At 38.1% G+C, this 15,626-nt stretch overlaps 1 protein-coding gene across 4 annotated transcripts in view; it reads left to right on the top strand.

Moving 5' to 3' along the window:
• FER (FER tyrosine kinase) overlaps positions 1–15,626 on the top strand; it is a 475,518-nt gene that overhangs the window by 314,247 nt on the left and 145,645 nt on the right. For all 4 annotated transcript variants that reach the window (XM_040239698.1, XM_040239699.1, XM_040239695.1 and 1 more), the window contains 3 exons: positions 2,427–2,483; positions 10,274–10,389; positions 12,902–12,996. In XM_040239698.1, the coding sequence (XP_040095632.1) occupies positions 2,427–2,483; positions 10,274–10,389; positions 12,902–12,996 (268 nt within the window). The remainder of the gene's footprint in view (positions 1–2,426; positions 2,484–10,273; positions 10,390–12,901; positions 12,997–15,626) is intronic.

The following is a 15,626-nucleotide window of genomic DNA, read 5'->3' as shown; positions in this document are numbered from 1 at the left end:
GAGTGTGTGTGGGAGTGTGAGTCTGAGTGTGTGAGTCTGAGTGTATGAGTGTGAGTGTGTGTCTGTGTGTGTCTGTGAGTGTGTGCATGTCTGTGTGTGTGTGTGAGTGTGTGCATGTCTGTGTGTGTGTGAGTCTGAGTGTGTGTGTGTGTGTGCGTACACACACCACATCACCTCTATCTATTCACCTGCGCGTGGCCGTGTAGGTTGTCTCTGTGTCTTGGCTGTTGTAAATGGAAGGTGCTTCATTCTGAGGATATGAAGTGCCATCTTATTGTGATTTGTTTTCGTATGTTACTGACTGATGATGTTAAACATCTTTTGATGTGCTTATTGTCTATTTGTCCCTCCTCTTTTGTTAAGTATTCTACCTAATTTCTTAAAATTCAGTTGTTTGTCATCTTGTTTTTGAGGTATGCATTCTCTGTGTTACATAGAAATGATTTGTCATTTATATGTGTTTCAAAAATGTTCTTCCAGATAGTAGTTGGACTTTTCATTTTCTTTAAATGAGATTTTGGGGAAACACATGTTTTAAGTTTGATGAATTCCAGGTTTTTGTGTGTGTGCTTTTTGTCTCCTAAGAAGTCTTTGCTTACACACTTGGTCAGGAAGATATTCTCCTGTGTCTTCTTCCAGGACCTTTATAGTTCTGGTTTTATACTTGGTTTGAAAGACTTGTCATGGAAGCAGAAAACTTTCCTCTATCTTTCTAGATTCTCTGGCTAGTCTAACATTTAAATTGACACAAGACGGATTAACAGGAGAAAAAAAATCAAATCTAATTTTGCACATACACATAGACATGAGAAGTTTAGAGTTAGGAATCTAAAAGATATATATGCCATCCTGAGCTAAGGAGTGTATAGGAGCCGGAGGCTTCAGAGAAGAGGAGGGTAACTCTCAGAAAAGAAGAGTAGGTATTTAGCAATTGGATGGTTGCCCTGTCATTCGGGTAGGTCATGAAAAGTTATTTCTGGTAATGACTGTTACTGTGGGCAAATCACCATATTTCAGTTCTTAAGAGGGAGGTAAAAATTTCCTTTGAGTTCGCAGGGTCTCCATTGCCTTTAGTTCAGAATAATCCAAATGCCAACGTGGCACGTCTTGAGGAGGCCTGTTAGGAACCCCTGCAGATCACACGTGTAAAGTGTTCTTTCAAAGCAATCATTGTTGCTCCTTTTGTTGACCTATCAGAGGGTGGTGGCTGGGTACAGAGGGTTTCAGAAGGTAAAATACTTCAAAATGGCTCTCCAGGACACTTTAAAGCCATGGTTGGGGTGAGTTTTTACTTCAAGATGTTTGACTACGTGTCGCAATTGGTCCGATAGATCACAGTTATATTTCAGTCTATGTAATGGGGGAATACTATGCTTTAATGCAAATTCTTTTACATAAAGGATAAAACATATCACTCCAGAATTTTTCTTTCTTCGCCTCATTTTCCCTTCCCTCCTTTCTCCAGTCTGTCTCCTACCTCATTTCTTCCTTTTTTAATTTATATGTCTTTCTGCCGTCACAGCAGTGTGTGCTCTCACAGCTGAGACTTTTCAGATGATAAAGTGTCCCCTAAGTAGTGGTTAGTTCTTGAGGTCAGCTGATGGCGTGTTCTTTCACACTGGCGCGTCTGCATCGTGGGTCCTGTGTGCCTTGCTGACGCTGTAACTGATACTTGTTGCTCTATGATGCTGTAGGAGATTACTTGGTCAGCTGATGGCGTGTTCTTTCACACTGACGCGCTTGCATCGTGGGTCCTGTGTGCCTTGCTGACACTGTAGCTGATGCTTGCTGCTCTATGATGCTGTAGGAGATTACTTGGTCAGCTGATGGCATGTTCTTTCACACTGACGCGTCTGCATCGTGGGTCCTGTGTGCCTTGCTGACACTGTAGCTGATGCTTGTTGCTCTGTGATGCTGTAGGAGGTTACTTGGGAAAGATGCGGGGCTATATTCACTCTGATAGGCAGCCATAGCTCATGACCAGCTGTGGAAAAATTAGATCTCAGGAATATGGTGTGGGTAGAAAAATAATTCTGTATGATGAAGTGAGGATTGGAAATTTAACATTGCAAAATGAAATTTCCTCATGTACTGATGACACAACATTCTGAAATGACAAATAATAGCATAGCCTAAGCTTTATGGTGGGAGGAAAGTGTATGCTATGTTCTCGTTACAGGGACACCATCATTTTGAAGTCTGAAAACTCTGATAAAAGTTTGCTATAATGTAGATCTTAAAGTTCTGTTGTGTAGTAACACTTAAATCTGTTTTATAACCTCTTGAGGCTACAGCTTCTTCGTGTGCTGTTGCTGAATGGTGTGAATGAAATATCCCTTAGGTCTATTTGCCATGGCCTCAAATGCATCTTAGAGCAATTGCGTTTCTCACCTAAGCTAAAAAACCGTTCTTTCTTTTTGCTATAGGATAAGAAGTGGATTCTCAATCACGAAGATGTCACATTAGGAGAATTACTGGGCAAGGTATGTAATCCACTGAGCTGAATGACTAGAAGTCTTTATAGTGATTGTGAACTCTATGATTCTTTGTTTCTTCAAAGTCTTTCTAATATTCCTGCACACAGCAAGGTACATTCACACGTGAGCCTAGAAGAACACAGTGCCATATCTGTTACAAATACTGTGGTGTTCATGGAAAAAGAAGTGTGAAAATCTTTGAAAAGTTTAAGGATTACCTTGACTTTTTAAAAAATAATATACTGTAAACTTTCCTCTGAAAGGATTAAAAGCCACAATAATTTTTATTACATTGTAGTAAAACCAAAACTAGTGAGCTGAGCTTTGGAGAGGAACTGTGAGGTGATAAAAATGTATACACCGAATAGTCTTACTCCATTGTGTCTGGTTACACAGGATAGTTCAGAAAAATGCAGCACTGCTCTTAGGGATCTCAGGATCTGTGTAGAATCACAGTACGTGGCGACACGGGCCATGTTATTTCGATCTGAAAGTGACTTGCACAGGACACCTGTCTCAATACACCCATTCTGTAGCTAGCTCTGCTAGTGGCTGCAGGAAGTAGCTATATAAGGTAAAAGGCACTTTCCTTCAAACTGGTTGGAAGTTTCTTCCAACTCATAGGCAGTATGAAAATATGTTATATCTAATAATAATGACACATATTTAATAATCAGATGGGTTATTAGGACATTGATTGCTGATTTATAATTGAGTTCCAATAGACAAGCATTAACGTCTTTATCGATGGCTTAACTAGTGAAGTTTGAGTTGAGTTGGGGTTCATAATACAGTGGAAAAAATAGTGTAAAATCCAGATAGGGAAAACTGTTACTCATATACTTCTGAGTGATCAGTACTAGAATTTAAGGCTCAGCATTTCAAGTAAAGAAATAAATGATTATCCATTACTTTTCTTGATTCAAATGTAAACTTGATGAATTGACAGATTTCCCCTATTTTTTAGCCTTGCTGTGTGTTAAGAAAGTGAATCCCTGTTGAAACAATCTACTTTGCAGAATTCTTATTATTTTAAAAATATTTTCCCAAATAGAAGTATTAAATTGCTATTAGAAAACAGTTTCTGTTGATTGCTAATACTTATTTAGTAAGTAAATTCTAAAGAATTTCAAGCTACAATAGCTATTATGTTTATTTTCTCTATTGTAACCATAATTCTTAAGGAAATATTATACTTTTTCATTACTTTAAGTAACTCAGTATCAGTGATTGGGCTAAAAATTATTACAAAGAAAATGAAGTAATTTCCATGAAAATACAATTAAATATAAAGTTATAAGATTAAACCAGTTACTGAAAAAGTGTGTTGAGAAGGGCAGATTTTTCAGTACTAAGGAAAAAAAAAATGTTTTCAGTTAAAGAGAGATATTTCAGTTATTTTTATGTTTAGTTTAATATGTGATACACGAAACTTCGCATATTAGGAATTTTATCCATTAGGTCCTTACTTGGTAAGGTTATTTGAAAAAATAATTATTTTCAATGACAAGGCAGTAGCATATACCAGTTTTAATAAATTTAATCATTTTAATAAAACAAACACTTCAACTTTAGAGACATGTATGGCTTAATTTCAGGCTTCCTGGTAACTCAGATGGCAAAGAATCTGCCAGCAGTGCTGGAGACCTGCATTCGATTCCTGGTTTGGGAAGGTCCCCTGAAGGAGGGTAGGGCAACCCACTTCAGTATTCTTGGCTGGAGAATCCCCATAGACAGAGGAGCCTGCTGGGCTGCGGTTTGTGCAAAGAGTCGGACACAACTGAGCGACTAAGCACATAGCTTAGTCTTAGCAAATATTTCTGAGTTGAAAATTGTCATTTAATATTTTCATTACCTGTTCTGAGTATTTATCATATACTGCTTGAAAATGCATGAGAAAAAAAGAGAATTAACCTATACTTACATACTTTGGGATTTAGTAGTAACATAAAGTTGATATGGTAACTGTAACTTTTACTGAGCACCATATTTCTTTATACTGTGCTTGACAGCTGGTAATCAAAAATATTAATTCCTCAAATATTTATTGAATGCCACCTGTATGCCAGGCACTCTCCAAGGAACTCGGAATACATCCATGAACAAAGTAGACAAGTGTCCTTGCCCTTATAAAGCTCAAATTCTATCTAGCAGGGAAAGACGCACAAGCAGGTAAACTTCATAATAGTGAAGGTGCTAATCCTGCGAAAATAGGAGGGATATAGGGTGCTGCTGGTTGGAGTTGCAGTTTTCAATAGGGGAATCCAGGTAAGCCTTATCGAAATTGTTACTTTCTGATAAAAACCTGGCAAGAAGGGATTTAGCCACATGGTCAAATGAGGAAAAGGATTTTAGGCAGAGGGAGTATCAGTGCAAATTACATTTGATGAGCGGGAGAGGCAGTTTGTCATAGCTGAGTAAGCAAGAAGGAACGGACTCAGACAACAAGTGGCTGAGGTGGTGCAGATTGTATCGAGCCATGCTGGTCAATGTAGTTGCTTTGGCTTTGAATATGTGTGAAAGGGTAAGCTGGGGGATGACTTTGCCCAGAAGAGTGAGATGGTCATACCCTCTACAGAGTTCACTTGGGCTCGCTTGTTGAGAATAGGCTGGGAAGGTTCGAAAGCTCTTGTCCTTACCTAACTGAAGATGGTGGTTGCTGGTCAGGTCACAGAAGTGGCAGTGGAGATGGGGGAATGTGAGGAGTTCTGCATTCGTTTTTACGGTTGACCCAACTGCATATCTTGAAAGACTCTGTGGAGCGTGAGACATGGAAGGCATAGGCTTAGGTATAGCAGGTTTGGGGGACTGAGATTAGCGGTTTTGCATGTAAATATTGAGGTTTGTCTGCTAGACTTCCCAGTGGAGATGCTGAGAAAACAGCTGGGTATTAAGTCTGAAGTTTAGAAAAGAGGTGTGGATCAAATTACAGATTCAGTAGTTGTGACTTACTTGGTGGCTTCCTTTGATGAGTTCAACAGTGGAATGAGTCTAGGTAAGAGGAGAGAGCGCTTGAGCTCTGGTCACTTCAAAATCAAGAGGCTGCAGAGAAGAGAAGCAAGAAGATTGAGGCTGAGAAAGAGAAATCTCCAGAAAGGCAGAAAACCGGGAGATAGGATGCCTTAGATGCCAAGAGAAAAAAGTATCTGAAGGAGTGATCGGTGGTGGCATCTGCTGATGAGAGGTCAGATGAGACGATGACTGAGAATCACTGAACTTGGCAATGGAGAGGTTCCTGGTGACTTGACTGAGCACTTTCTGTAGCATGTTTTTTGTGAAAACCAAGCTGGAATATATGTAAGGGAGAATGGGAGGAGAGAAACAGGGATGGCAAGGATCCAGCTGTGAAGCTTTGCTGTGAAAGGAAGCAGAGATGGTGGCGGTTTCGAAAAAAATGATGTGTGTGCTGTTGGTTAACCTGAGAAAGGCAACATGCTGGTTTGAAGCTGGGAATGATGTCGTGAAAAATTCATGATTTTTAAAGGAGATGAGAATTGCTGAGATAATATCATTGAGTAGACAAGAGGGAATGGAATTTAGTTTACAATGGAGGATTGACTTTAATAGAAGCACAGTTCATCTTGTAACTGCAAGGAAGATTGGTAGGAGGGTCACTGTGGACCTGAGAGTTGGAAATTGCTTCAATTTTCTCAGTAAATCAGGAAGCAAGATTATTAGCTGAGAATGAAGTTGTAGGGGAGGTACGGGATCTTTAAGAAGGAAGTCAAAGGGTGAGGAAAAGTTAATTAGAATGAGAGTGTTCATGTTCTAGGGAATTGTATAATAATTATTGAGCAGTATTAAGGACCCCCTAGAGGTGTGTGTTCTTAAAGTGAAACTAGTCAACACCCGTGTGGACTTTCTCCATCCACACTGAACTGTATCAGCCCAGAGTAGGCCATGCCACATCTGGTCTGGGTTGTGGATTTGACAAGGGGGTCCTGGAAACTAAGAGGAATACAGAAGCCGGGAGTGTAGGTAGACAGTAGTTATGAGCCATGGAGTTTAAGCTGAATGAGGAAGAAGCCGAGGCTGTTAAAGGGGTTATGGACAATTAAAAGTAAGAGGATCTAAAGATTTGGAGGTTCCTATCATGAGAAATGCTGGGCTGGTGGAAGCACAAGCTGGAATCAAGATTGCTGGGAGAAATATCAATCACCTCAGATACGCAGATGACACCACCCTTATGGCAGAAAGTGAAGAACTAAAGAGCCTCTTGATGAAAGTGAAAGAGGAGAGAGAAAAAGTTGGCTTAAAGCTCAATATTCAGAAAACAAAGATCCTGGCATCTGGTCCCATGACTTCATGGGAAATGGATGGGGAAACAGTGGAAACAGTGGCTGACTTTATTTTTCTGGGCTCCAAAATCACTGCAGATGGTGATTGCAGCCATGAAATTAAAAGACACTTACTCCTTGGAAGGAAAGTTATGACCAACCTAGACAGCATATTCAAAAGCAGAGACATTACTTTGTCAACAAAGGTCTGTCTAGTCAAGGCTATGGTTTTTCCTGTGGTCATGTATGGATGTGAGAGTTGGACTCTGAAGAAAGCTGAACGCTGAAGAATCGATGCTTTTGAACTGTGATGTTGGAGAAGACTCTTGAGAATCCCTTGGACTGCAAGGAGATCCAACCAGTCCATCCTAAAGGAAATCAGTCCTGAATATTCACTGGAAGGACTGATGCTAAAGGTGAAACTCCAGTACTTTGGCCACCTCATGCAAAGAGTTGACTCATTTGAAAAGACCCTGATGCTGGGAAAGATTGAGGGTGGGAGGAGAAGGGGACGACAGAGGATCAGATGGTTGGATGGCATCACCCACTCCATGGCATGAGTTTGAGTAAACTCCGGGAGTTGGTGATGGACAGGGAGGCCTGGTGTGCTGCAGTCCATGGGGTTGCAAAAAGTCAAACACGACTGAGCAACTGAACTAAACTGATAGGGTCAAAGAATTTTCAGTCTGGGTACTAGAGGAAGTAAGCTAAAAAAAATAAAAGTGAGCCAGAAGATGAGATAAATTGAGGAGTGACATTATTGGTGATGGCAAAGTTTAAGATCTGAACCTAGAAAATAGGTTGGAACACAGATCATTGGAGGAGAGATGGTCACAAAACAGTTTGAAGTGTTAGAAGGATCCTTAATTGTCTCTTGAAATTTCTAAGTATTAAGACAGGAGTAACACCTGGTACAGTGATTCAGGAGCTCAGATAGTCAACAAATGAAGGAAAATATTTTCAAATGCAGTAGCTGCTAGCCAGCGTATTGGGTATGTAATCAAATGATAAAAGGAAGGCAGTAGAGAAAACATTTTAAAAGCAGTGACAGACAGCTAGTGGAATCCTTAATTCTGTCTCCAGGGGACTGGGAGAAGGCCTGGTGTACGTGTATAGGGGACTGAAAGGAAATCACAATTTTAGAAGCAAAAGAAACTCACCCACCGTTTGAGTGTTCTCAAGTGAGGGTGAGGTTTCTGTTAGAGCAAGAAGGTGAAGAGCATGACCAAAGAATAGATCAAGATAAAATTTTAATGATGGACCAGAAGTTCCCAAAGACACAGTGGAGGCTGGGGATAGAAGAGAAATAGTTGGAGACAGCAGGAGTCCGCATGGCCTGATCAGAACCATAGAGGGGGGATGGACCACCAGGACCTTCTGTGGGGACTGACATAAACAAGACAAGAGACAGCATTAAGCTTAGCCTCGTGGACGTGGAGCCAGCAGTGGAGATGAAGCTGTGCCTGCTAGGCGGAAGGGAGCAGTGGGTGGCCTCTGAAGCCACGAAGTGGGTGGTCTGTGAAGCAGAGTCTTTTTCTCCATGTTTGAGATTCCTCCCTTGACCACTGTTAATAGAGTTGAAGTCTTCTGAGTGAAGATTGCTAAATGAATGTTTCAAGTTTTCAAATGCTTCCTATGACTCAGGACCTATAGGTCCATATAGGGCAGAGACCATTAGAAATGAACCAAGGGGCCAATGGGATGCCAAGTGTTCAGGAAGGACAGAAATAATCTGGGGAAGATCAGGAAGCTCTTCATACAGGAGGGGCAGAAGAAATGCCCTTCCAGGTTAGTTAGCTTGTTCTTTGATTGGAAGTAGAGGGGCAGTGTGTAGAAGGCAGAGCACATATTTTGAAATCCCTGTCTGAATTTAGGATACATGTAGCACCCAAAAGCTACAAGAGGGAGCTAGACAGAGGCTGAGAGAGTAATGTCCATGGAAGGCTGGATGTTGAAGAAGGCAGGAGTGTTTCTTGCAGCGATTAATCTGGCAGTGCTGTGGTGGATGGGTTGAAGGGCTGAAGAACTGATGGTGAGATCAGCTGAGGTGAGAAAAATGAGAGCAGGCTGTCTGAGATATGAGGAGGGAGACAGCAGTTTCTAGAGGGAGAATCTGAACCCTTGTAGAGAGAGTAATGGTCCTGCTAATTCTGTCAGCAAGTGTCTTCTAATGAGTTAAATGTTAATGAATTTTAAGTGCTTCAGAATCATTCAGGTAAATAAATCATTCAGTAATCATGTATACTAACACCTTTACTGGGTCTATTTCTGATATAATAAATGATGTGATGATTGTGGGAAGGAAAAAAAAGCCTTGAATAACACAGAAGGATATAAACCTCAACCTTTTCTGTTTCTAGCTAATGATGAATGTGTACTCTGTTGAATTTATTGGATGTTTACTTTTCATGTAAGGATAATTAGTCATTTGTTTTCAATAAATATTTGAGTTGAGTTATTTCAATAAATATTAGTTTCAATAGTAATACTATTTATTACTTAAATACCAAAGTATGCTTAATATTAAGTAAAATCAATGTTATTTTAAGCAAAGAGCAATTAGCTAATAATGAGTTTATTAAATCAGTATTTTAGTAATTTTCCATTATTAAAAACATTTAAAATTTATGTACCGTGGACTGTTAAGAATTATGTTGATCTTAGAACTCATACTCATTGATTTTCAGACCCCTCATTGAGTTACTTCTTGCTCAACAGCGGTAGCATTAAAGCTGTTTATGATGCTTGCTATCACAGTTACAGCCATGTACCGAGCGCACGTGCACACAGAGAAGCACTTAAAGAGAATGCCTGAAGCTGGCTGTCATGTTGGCCTTACAGATCTTCCCTGTCTAATTTTTTTTTTTTGTACTTATCATAAAAGCAACTTCAAACTAGCAATAAGGCATTTTAAATCAGAGTATGTTCAAGCCATAGAGTAAGGCTCGGAGCTCAGACATCTGGCAGAGATGAACTCGCCCTGGTGCTTGCGTTTGGGCAAGCCCGCCCTTCCCTGGCGCCTTCCAGAGACCGCGGAGCCGCAGGGCACTGTTGACGGCTCTGCCTCTCACACTCTTCTCCACTGAGCCCTGGCCGTGCGCATCAGTGCCCACCAGTCACCTCACAGCACCGTGGCTTTACCTGTAAGCGTTAATGGGGACTTTTTTAATAAACTGATACCAAAGTGTAGAGCTTGAGGGTAAAGGGGACCAGGCAGAGTGAAGTTTAGGTGCTTCTGACAGTGTTAGTCTTTCCTTTTACACTAGTTCAGTTTTTTCCCATTTCCTTTCCCGTTACCCTCAAGCCTCAGTCTTGCGAATAGCTGGAGTGTTGGGTAGTATATTTAAAGTTGGAGAATTGGAAAAACCAGCATGCTGAGTCTTTATTTCTGCTTAAAATTGAATAAAGCTAACAGAGTACTCTAACTCAAAACTCATCATTACATGCTTGCCTGGAATTTTGCAAAGACTTATGTGACTGTCTTAACACACCAAACAATAAATATGTTTGTATTTTCAGGGAAATTTTGGTGAAGTATTTAAGGGCATATTAAAGGATAAAACTGCTGTTGCTGTTAAAACGTGTAAAGAAGATCTTCCTCAGGAACTGAAAATAAAATTCTTACAAGAAGCCAAGTGAGTTCTTTAAAATAATGTTAATATGTACTACTTAAAAGTGATTCATTAAAATGTAAGTTTGAAGATATCTTAAATTATGACTTGATGAATTAGAAGTAGGTACTTTCAGAGTCTTCAAAAGTAGGCACTTCAAAAGTAGGCAGTCTGAAAACAGAAAGATTCTCTTTTGAAATGAGACTCTAGGTCAATTAGCAGTTACAGTCAAAAGAGCCAGATGCTAAGAACAGTGAATATTCTTCAAGTCTTTAAAAAAACATTGTAGTATTTCTTGCTTCTATCACATATGCATATACACATATGTATATATGTAGTGTTGTGATTGACCTTATAATAAAAGTAATCTGTATTCTCCAAATACAACACTTACTGTAAATATACCTTGAGAATTTAATGGCATCTTCCTTGCTCTCCTTAGATGTTATGGCTTGATTGTTTGCTCCCAGCTGTCAGTGTTCTTTTCTGAGAATCTCAGATTTCCTCTCCAGCTCCATGTCTGACATTGTTCTAAAATTTGCATTGTTTCTTTTCTAATTGATCTCCTAGAATGATTGTCTTCCCTTTTTATGTTTTAGCTAAAATTTAGTGTTGCAACTTCCCAGCTCTATTGCAAGTAGTTAAAACTGTTAGTGGTAAAATCTAGTATATACAGCAAAACACGAAACAAATGGAAAGGGGCTTTGGACAGAGAATGGACATATGATGGGAGCTGTACTGATGAGTGGATGGATGGTTGGGAGGGAGAGAAGAAGGGTGTATAGATCATAGATTGGTGTAAAGGGAAGGAGGAAAAGAGGTGTGGGGGGGGGCCTGTTACCAGCTACATGGCGTTGTATGTAAAAGCAAAGCTTTCCTAAAGTGTGTGTGGGGGGGGGTGTGGGTGTGTGTGTGTGTGTGGGTGGGTGGGTGTGTGTGTGGGTAGGTGGGTGTGTTACCTCCTTCACGGCATTGTATATAAAAGCAAAGCTTCGTAAAGTACCCTGGAATAACAGAGGACATGCAGTGAGGGAACTAAATCCCGTGGGGTGGAACATCTTGATATCATTTCTCCATGTAAACAATAGATATTTATAGCAACATATTAAGCTAGTTGGGTACATTTATTAAATATTATCTATGGAATAAAATTGTAAGCATTTTTCATATATATCATTGGCAATTCAGAAAATATATTCTATAATGAATTTTAAAGCATCCTATTGCAACTGAAATTCATGGGCTCATCATTTTAGTTATTCAGAGATATCTTAAAGTATCTTGCTTTCTAATTTGTGAATGTTTATTGAAAAATAGAGTTTAATTTTTCTTCTAATGTAAAACTATGAAATTTTCTGTTAAAAATGACAGTTATATACTTGCAAGCTCTCAAGTATCTTTTAATTAGAATATAGATCTATATATTTAAATATTTAATGTTATTTGGGTTCATCCTTGCTGTTTTGTAGAATTTCTTTATTAAGCAGTTTTCAACCTAAGAAATGACATTTTGGCTTAAAGTCAATCATTCTAAAACTCCCTTTCTAATTCATCATAGAAACTGCAAACTCAGTTATTAACAGTATTTTTTTATCTCTAGAATTCTCCCTAGTCTGTCTTCATTTGTTAATAAACATTGAACATTTTCAATTTATGACATTTTTCTTGAAGCTATCTCTGCTTTAGTATGTACAGCACATACATAAACTATTTCATCTTTCTCCAAATGAAGCTATTTTTTTTCATTCTCCTAGGAAGGAACCTGTGTTTTTTCAAATATGAGTGAATTTATAACTGTGTCAACAGGATAATATGGAATATCATTTGATAACAGGAATCATTAGGGCAGACAGGCCTGTGAGAGTATCTAATCTATTAACTCATGCTTGGAGTCCTGTAGATGAGTCTTTGCTACTTGCATAGCCCTCTGAAATTCTGCCTTTATCCAAAACAAAACTTCCTTGCTTTGACTTAAATCTAATATTACTTATTGTTTAAACTTTCTGCCAGGCTTCTGAAAACTTTTGAGTTTATACTATTTGAAATTGACCATGATTGTCAAGTAGGTATTATAAAATCTAAATATGAAGTGATTACTCTATAGCATTTACCAATGTGAATTGTTCTTAAATGTATCTGTTTTAAATGAATTGTGTACATAAAACTAAACAAAAAGATGCTGCCCTAACAGCTTACAGTTTTTGGTCCACTAATACTCTTCAGCTTTTGTGAGGGCATCGAAAAGTGGATGCTTTGAAAGGAGTTCCACATATTTTGGACTGAGTAAGTTATTCAGATTTAGCATGGTGGTTAGTTATTCAGAGTGGATACTAGTTTTTTAATGAATATTTAATTAAAAGCTGACTCATATCTATTTTTCCAAGATTTATCAAAACTTATATACATCCCATTTATCATAATTTGTTTTCGTACTTACGTTTTAAAAATTGTGTATTCTACTTGTGCACACTACTCATGATCATAAATTAACGCTTACTACTTAGATAGTGACTATTCTTATATTTCTCTCATCCAGAATTCTCAAGCAGTATGATCACCCCAATATTGTCAAACTTATAGGAGTCTGCACACAGAGACAGCCTATCTACATCATTATGGAACTGGTTCCAGGTAATACCATTTTAGCGGCTCCCTTGGTGGCGTTACACTGTCTTCCTATTGCTTTTATATATTTTGTCTCTTTGATTTCTCCTTGTGAAGTGTCCAGTGATTTCTTTACCATTTTCCTCAGGATGAAGCGCTTGTACATGGACTTGTTGTTTCTATAGTCTCTAATTCTTGCTGTTTTCTAGAAAATGTCAACCAGCCTTTTCAAAAGGAAATGTATTATTACATTGCAGTTACACGTGGAATTTAGTTATATATAATGTTTCTGTGAAAAAGATTATTTAGAAAAGTTGTCTACTTAGTTTGACTTTATAGTAATGATAGTGCTAAGAATTTCATTCATTTATGTCATTTTACAAGTGCATTACCACGCCTCCTCTTGCTATGTTGTACATAACAATACCATAGTGCTTTGAGTCACAAACTGTGAACTTCTTTAATATGTGGACAAAAAAAGGTAATCTCTCTTGGAATTTATCCTTGTATTTTTTTCTGGTGACTTTTAAAACTGCCAGGTATTTTGGTTAACTACTTTTGCCAACAAACAAGGATAACATCAAACTGATACCATATATCTTTATTTTTATTATAGTGATGCATCTTTCTGTTGTAGAAAATATAATCAGAGGCAAAAAAAAAAAAAGAAAATATAATCAGAGGCAAAATATGATCTTATAAGATTAATAAGTACAATATTTAATAACAGATAAGCATTTGCTTTGTTACCTTAACTGTTTACTCATTTTAAAAGAAGAAACTTCAAGGAATATGAAAAATATTTCTAACTTTGAATATACATCACATAAACCTAGTATTGCTCATTGCCCACTGAAAACTTTTCACATAATCCTGTCATAATTTAAGGAGAGTTGGTCCAATTTTACCATGCTGGTTTGATTGCTATTGGAATATTTCTTTATTGCCATGTAACTGCCAAGATTCCTAGATTATAATCATTTTCATTCTCAAGATAGCAATATATATTTGCATGATTTACACTACTTGTGATTAAATCTCAAAGTAGCTTTCAGACAGTTATGAAAAATAGACTATAGTCTAAAATTTTAAAAACAGTTGAATAGCCTCTAATTTTACCTAAAATAGTATGTTTAAGTATTATGAATACATAAAACATTTACATAATGCAGATGATACCCCCAGATAATAAGGGATGTCACTGAAAAAATTAGATTTGAGAGGTGGGGCAGACTTGATGAGGAAAATTAATTTGGTGTTACTGTAACTGACTAAAGGAGCATGGTAACAAATTCCTGAAGGAGGTCCAAATTGAATAAGACAAAAGATACCTTTGGAAGATAGCCAGGGAAGTGTTTATCTAGATATTAAATAGTAACCTTTATTGATTTTTTTTTAATGATTAAGAATAATAAACTTCATTAGAAAATTCAAACTGTAGTGAAGGCAGAAAATTAAAAATAAAAACCTCCTACTCAACAATCTAACCTTAATCCAAAGCGAAGTATTTAGTTTTTTGTGGTTTCCTCCTCCCAGGGAAATATTTACTATAGAATACCATGGTTTTATGCCAATCTTTTAATTATTTAAAATCATAAAACTTTCTTTTTTCTCTAATATAACATGGTTTCATTGTTTCCTATTCATCCATATAGTTCTACCTTTTCTTTATAATGGCTGCAGAATATTCCATTATTTGGTTTTATAAAATTTAGTTTGGCCTTCTATTTATGGATACTTTGGTTGCTTCCAATTTTATTACTTTTTTTCTTTTTTTTAAACAGTGTTCAACTTGGGTCTGAGTTTATGTGCATTTTGATTTATAGAAAGTGTATTAGCTTTCTGTTTATGCACAACAAATGATCATAACTTAGCAGCTTTACATAACATCCATTTATCACCTCACAGTTGTATAAAAGTCCAGGCAGGCTTGACTGAGTTCTCTGCTCAGGGTCTCACAAAGCCAAAAATCAGAATATCTAACTGAGTTCTTGTCTGGAGGCACTGGGGAAGAATCACTACCAAACTCCTTCTGGGTGGTGGCAGCATCTCATCTCTTGCAGTTGAGAATTGGCCCGAGGTTCTCTTTCTTTTCTTGCTGTGAGCCAAGGTCATCTCCCAGCTCTTCTCGGGTCTCCACACTCTTTGATCTTCATACCTGGTGTGTCACATCTTTCAGATGCTCTGAATTTCTCCAACTTGCTCTTATGTTTTTTGTTTCATTCTATTTTGTTTTTCAAAAGAGCTGAGAGAATACTCTGCTGTTTTGAAAGATTCTGTGATTAGAACAGGCTCACCTGGCCAAGCTGCCTGTCTTTAGGGCAGCTGCGCTGCATGACAAAATAGAGTCATGGGAGTGGCATCTCACCACGTTCCCATCTAAACATGTTCCGGGGATTAGGGCGGGACATGATTGGGCTCCGCAGCAGACTTTGCTACATTTTCTTGAAGGTTCGTTGCCATGTGGGATGTGAAGCCACACTGGACTTTTCATACTCTGTCACGTTAATTCAGTTGGTTATCTTGTAAGATGGATGCGTGACTTTTGTGGCATCACGCTTTGTCATTTCTCATTTGGAAAATATCAAGTGACCAAACAGTGACATAATTCATTATGGAGTATCAAAAGATCCCATTCATTAATGCCATCCCTAATC

The sequence above is a fragment of the Oryx dammah genome, unplaced genomic scaffold (assembly GCF_014754425.2).
Source record: "Oryx dammah isolate SB20612 unplaced genomic scaffold, SCBI_Odam_1.1 HiC_scaffold_5, whole genome shotgun sequence".
In the NCBI taxonomy this organism is placed as follows: Eukaryota; Metazoa; Chordata; class Mammalia; order Artiodactyla; family Bovidae; genus Oryx; species Oryx dammah.
This window is presented reverse-complemented; position numbering and strand designations above follow the sequence as displayed.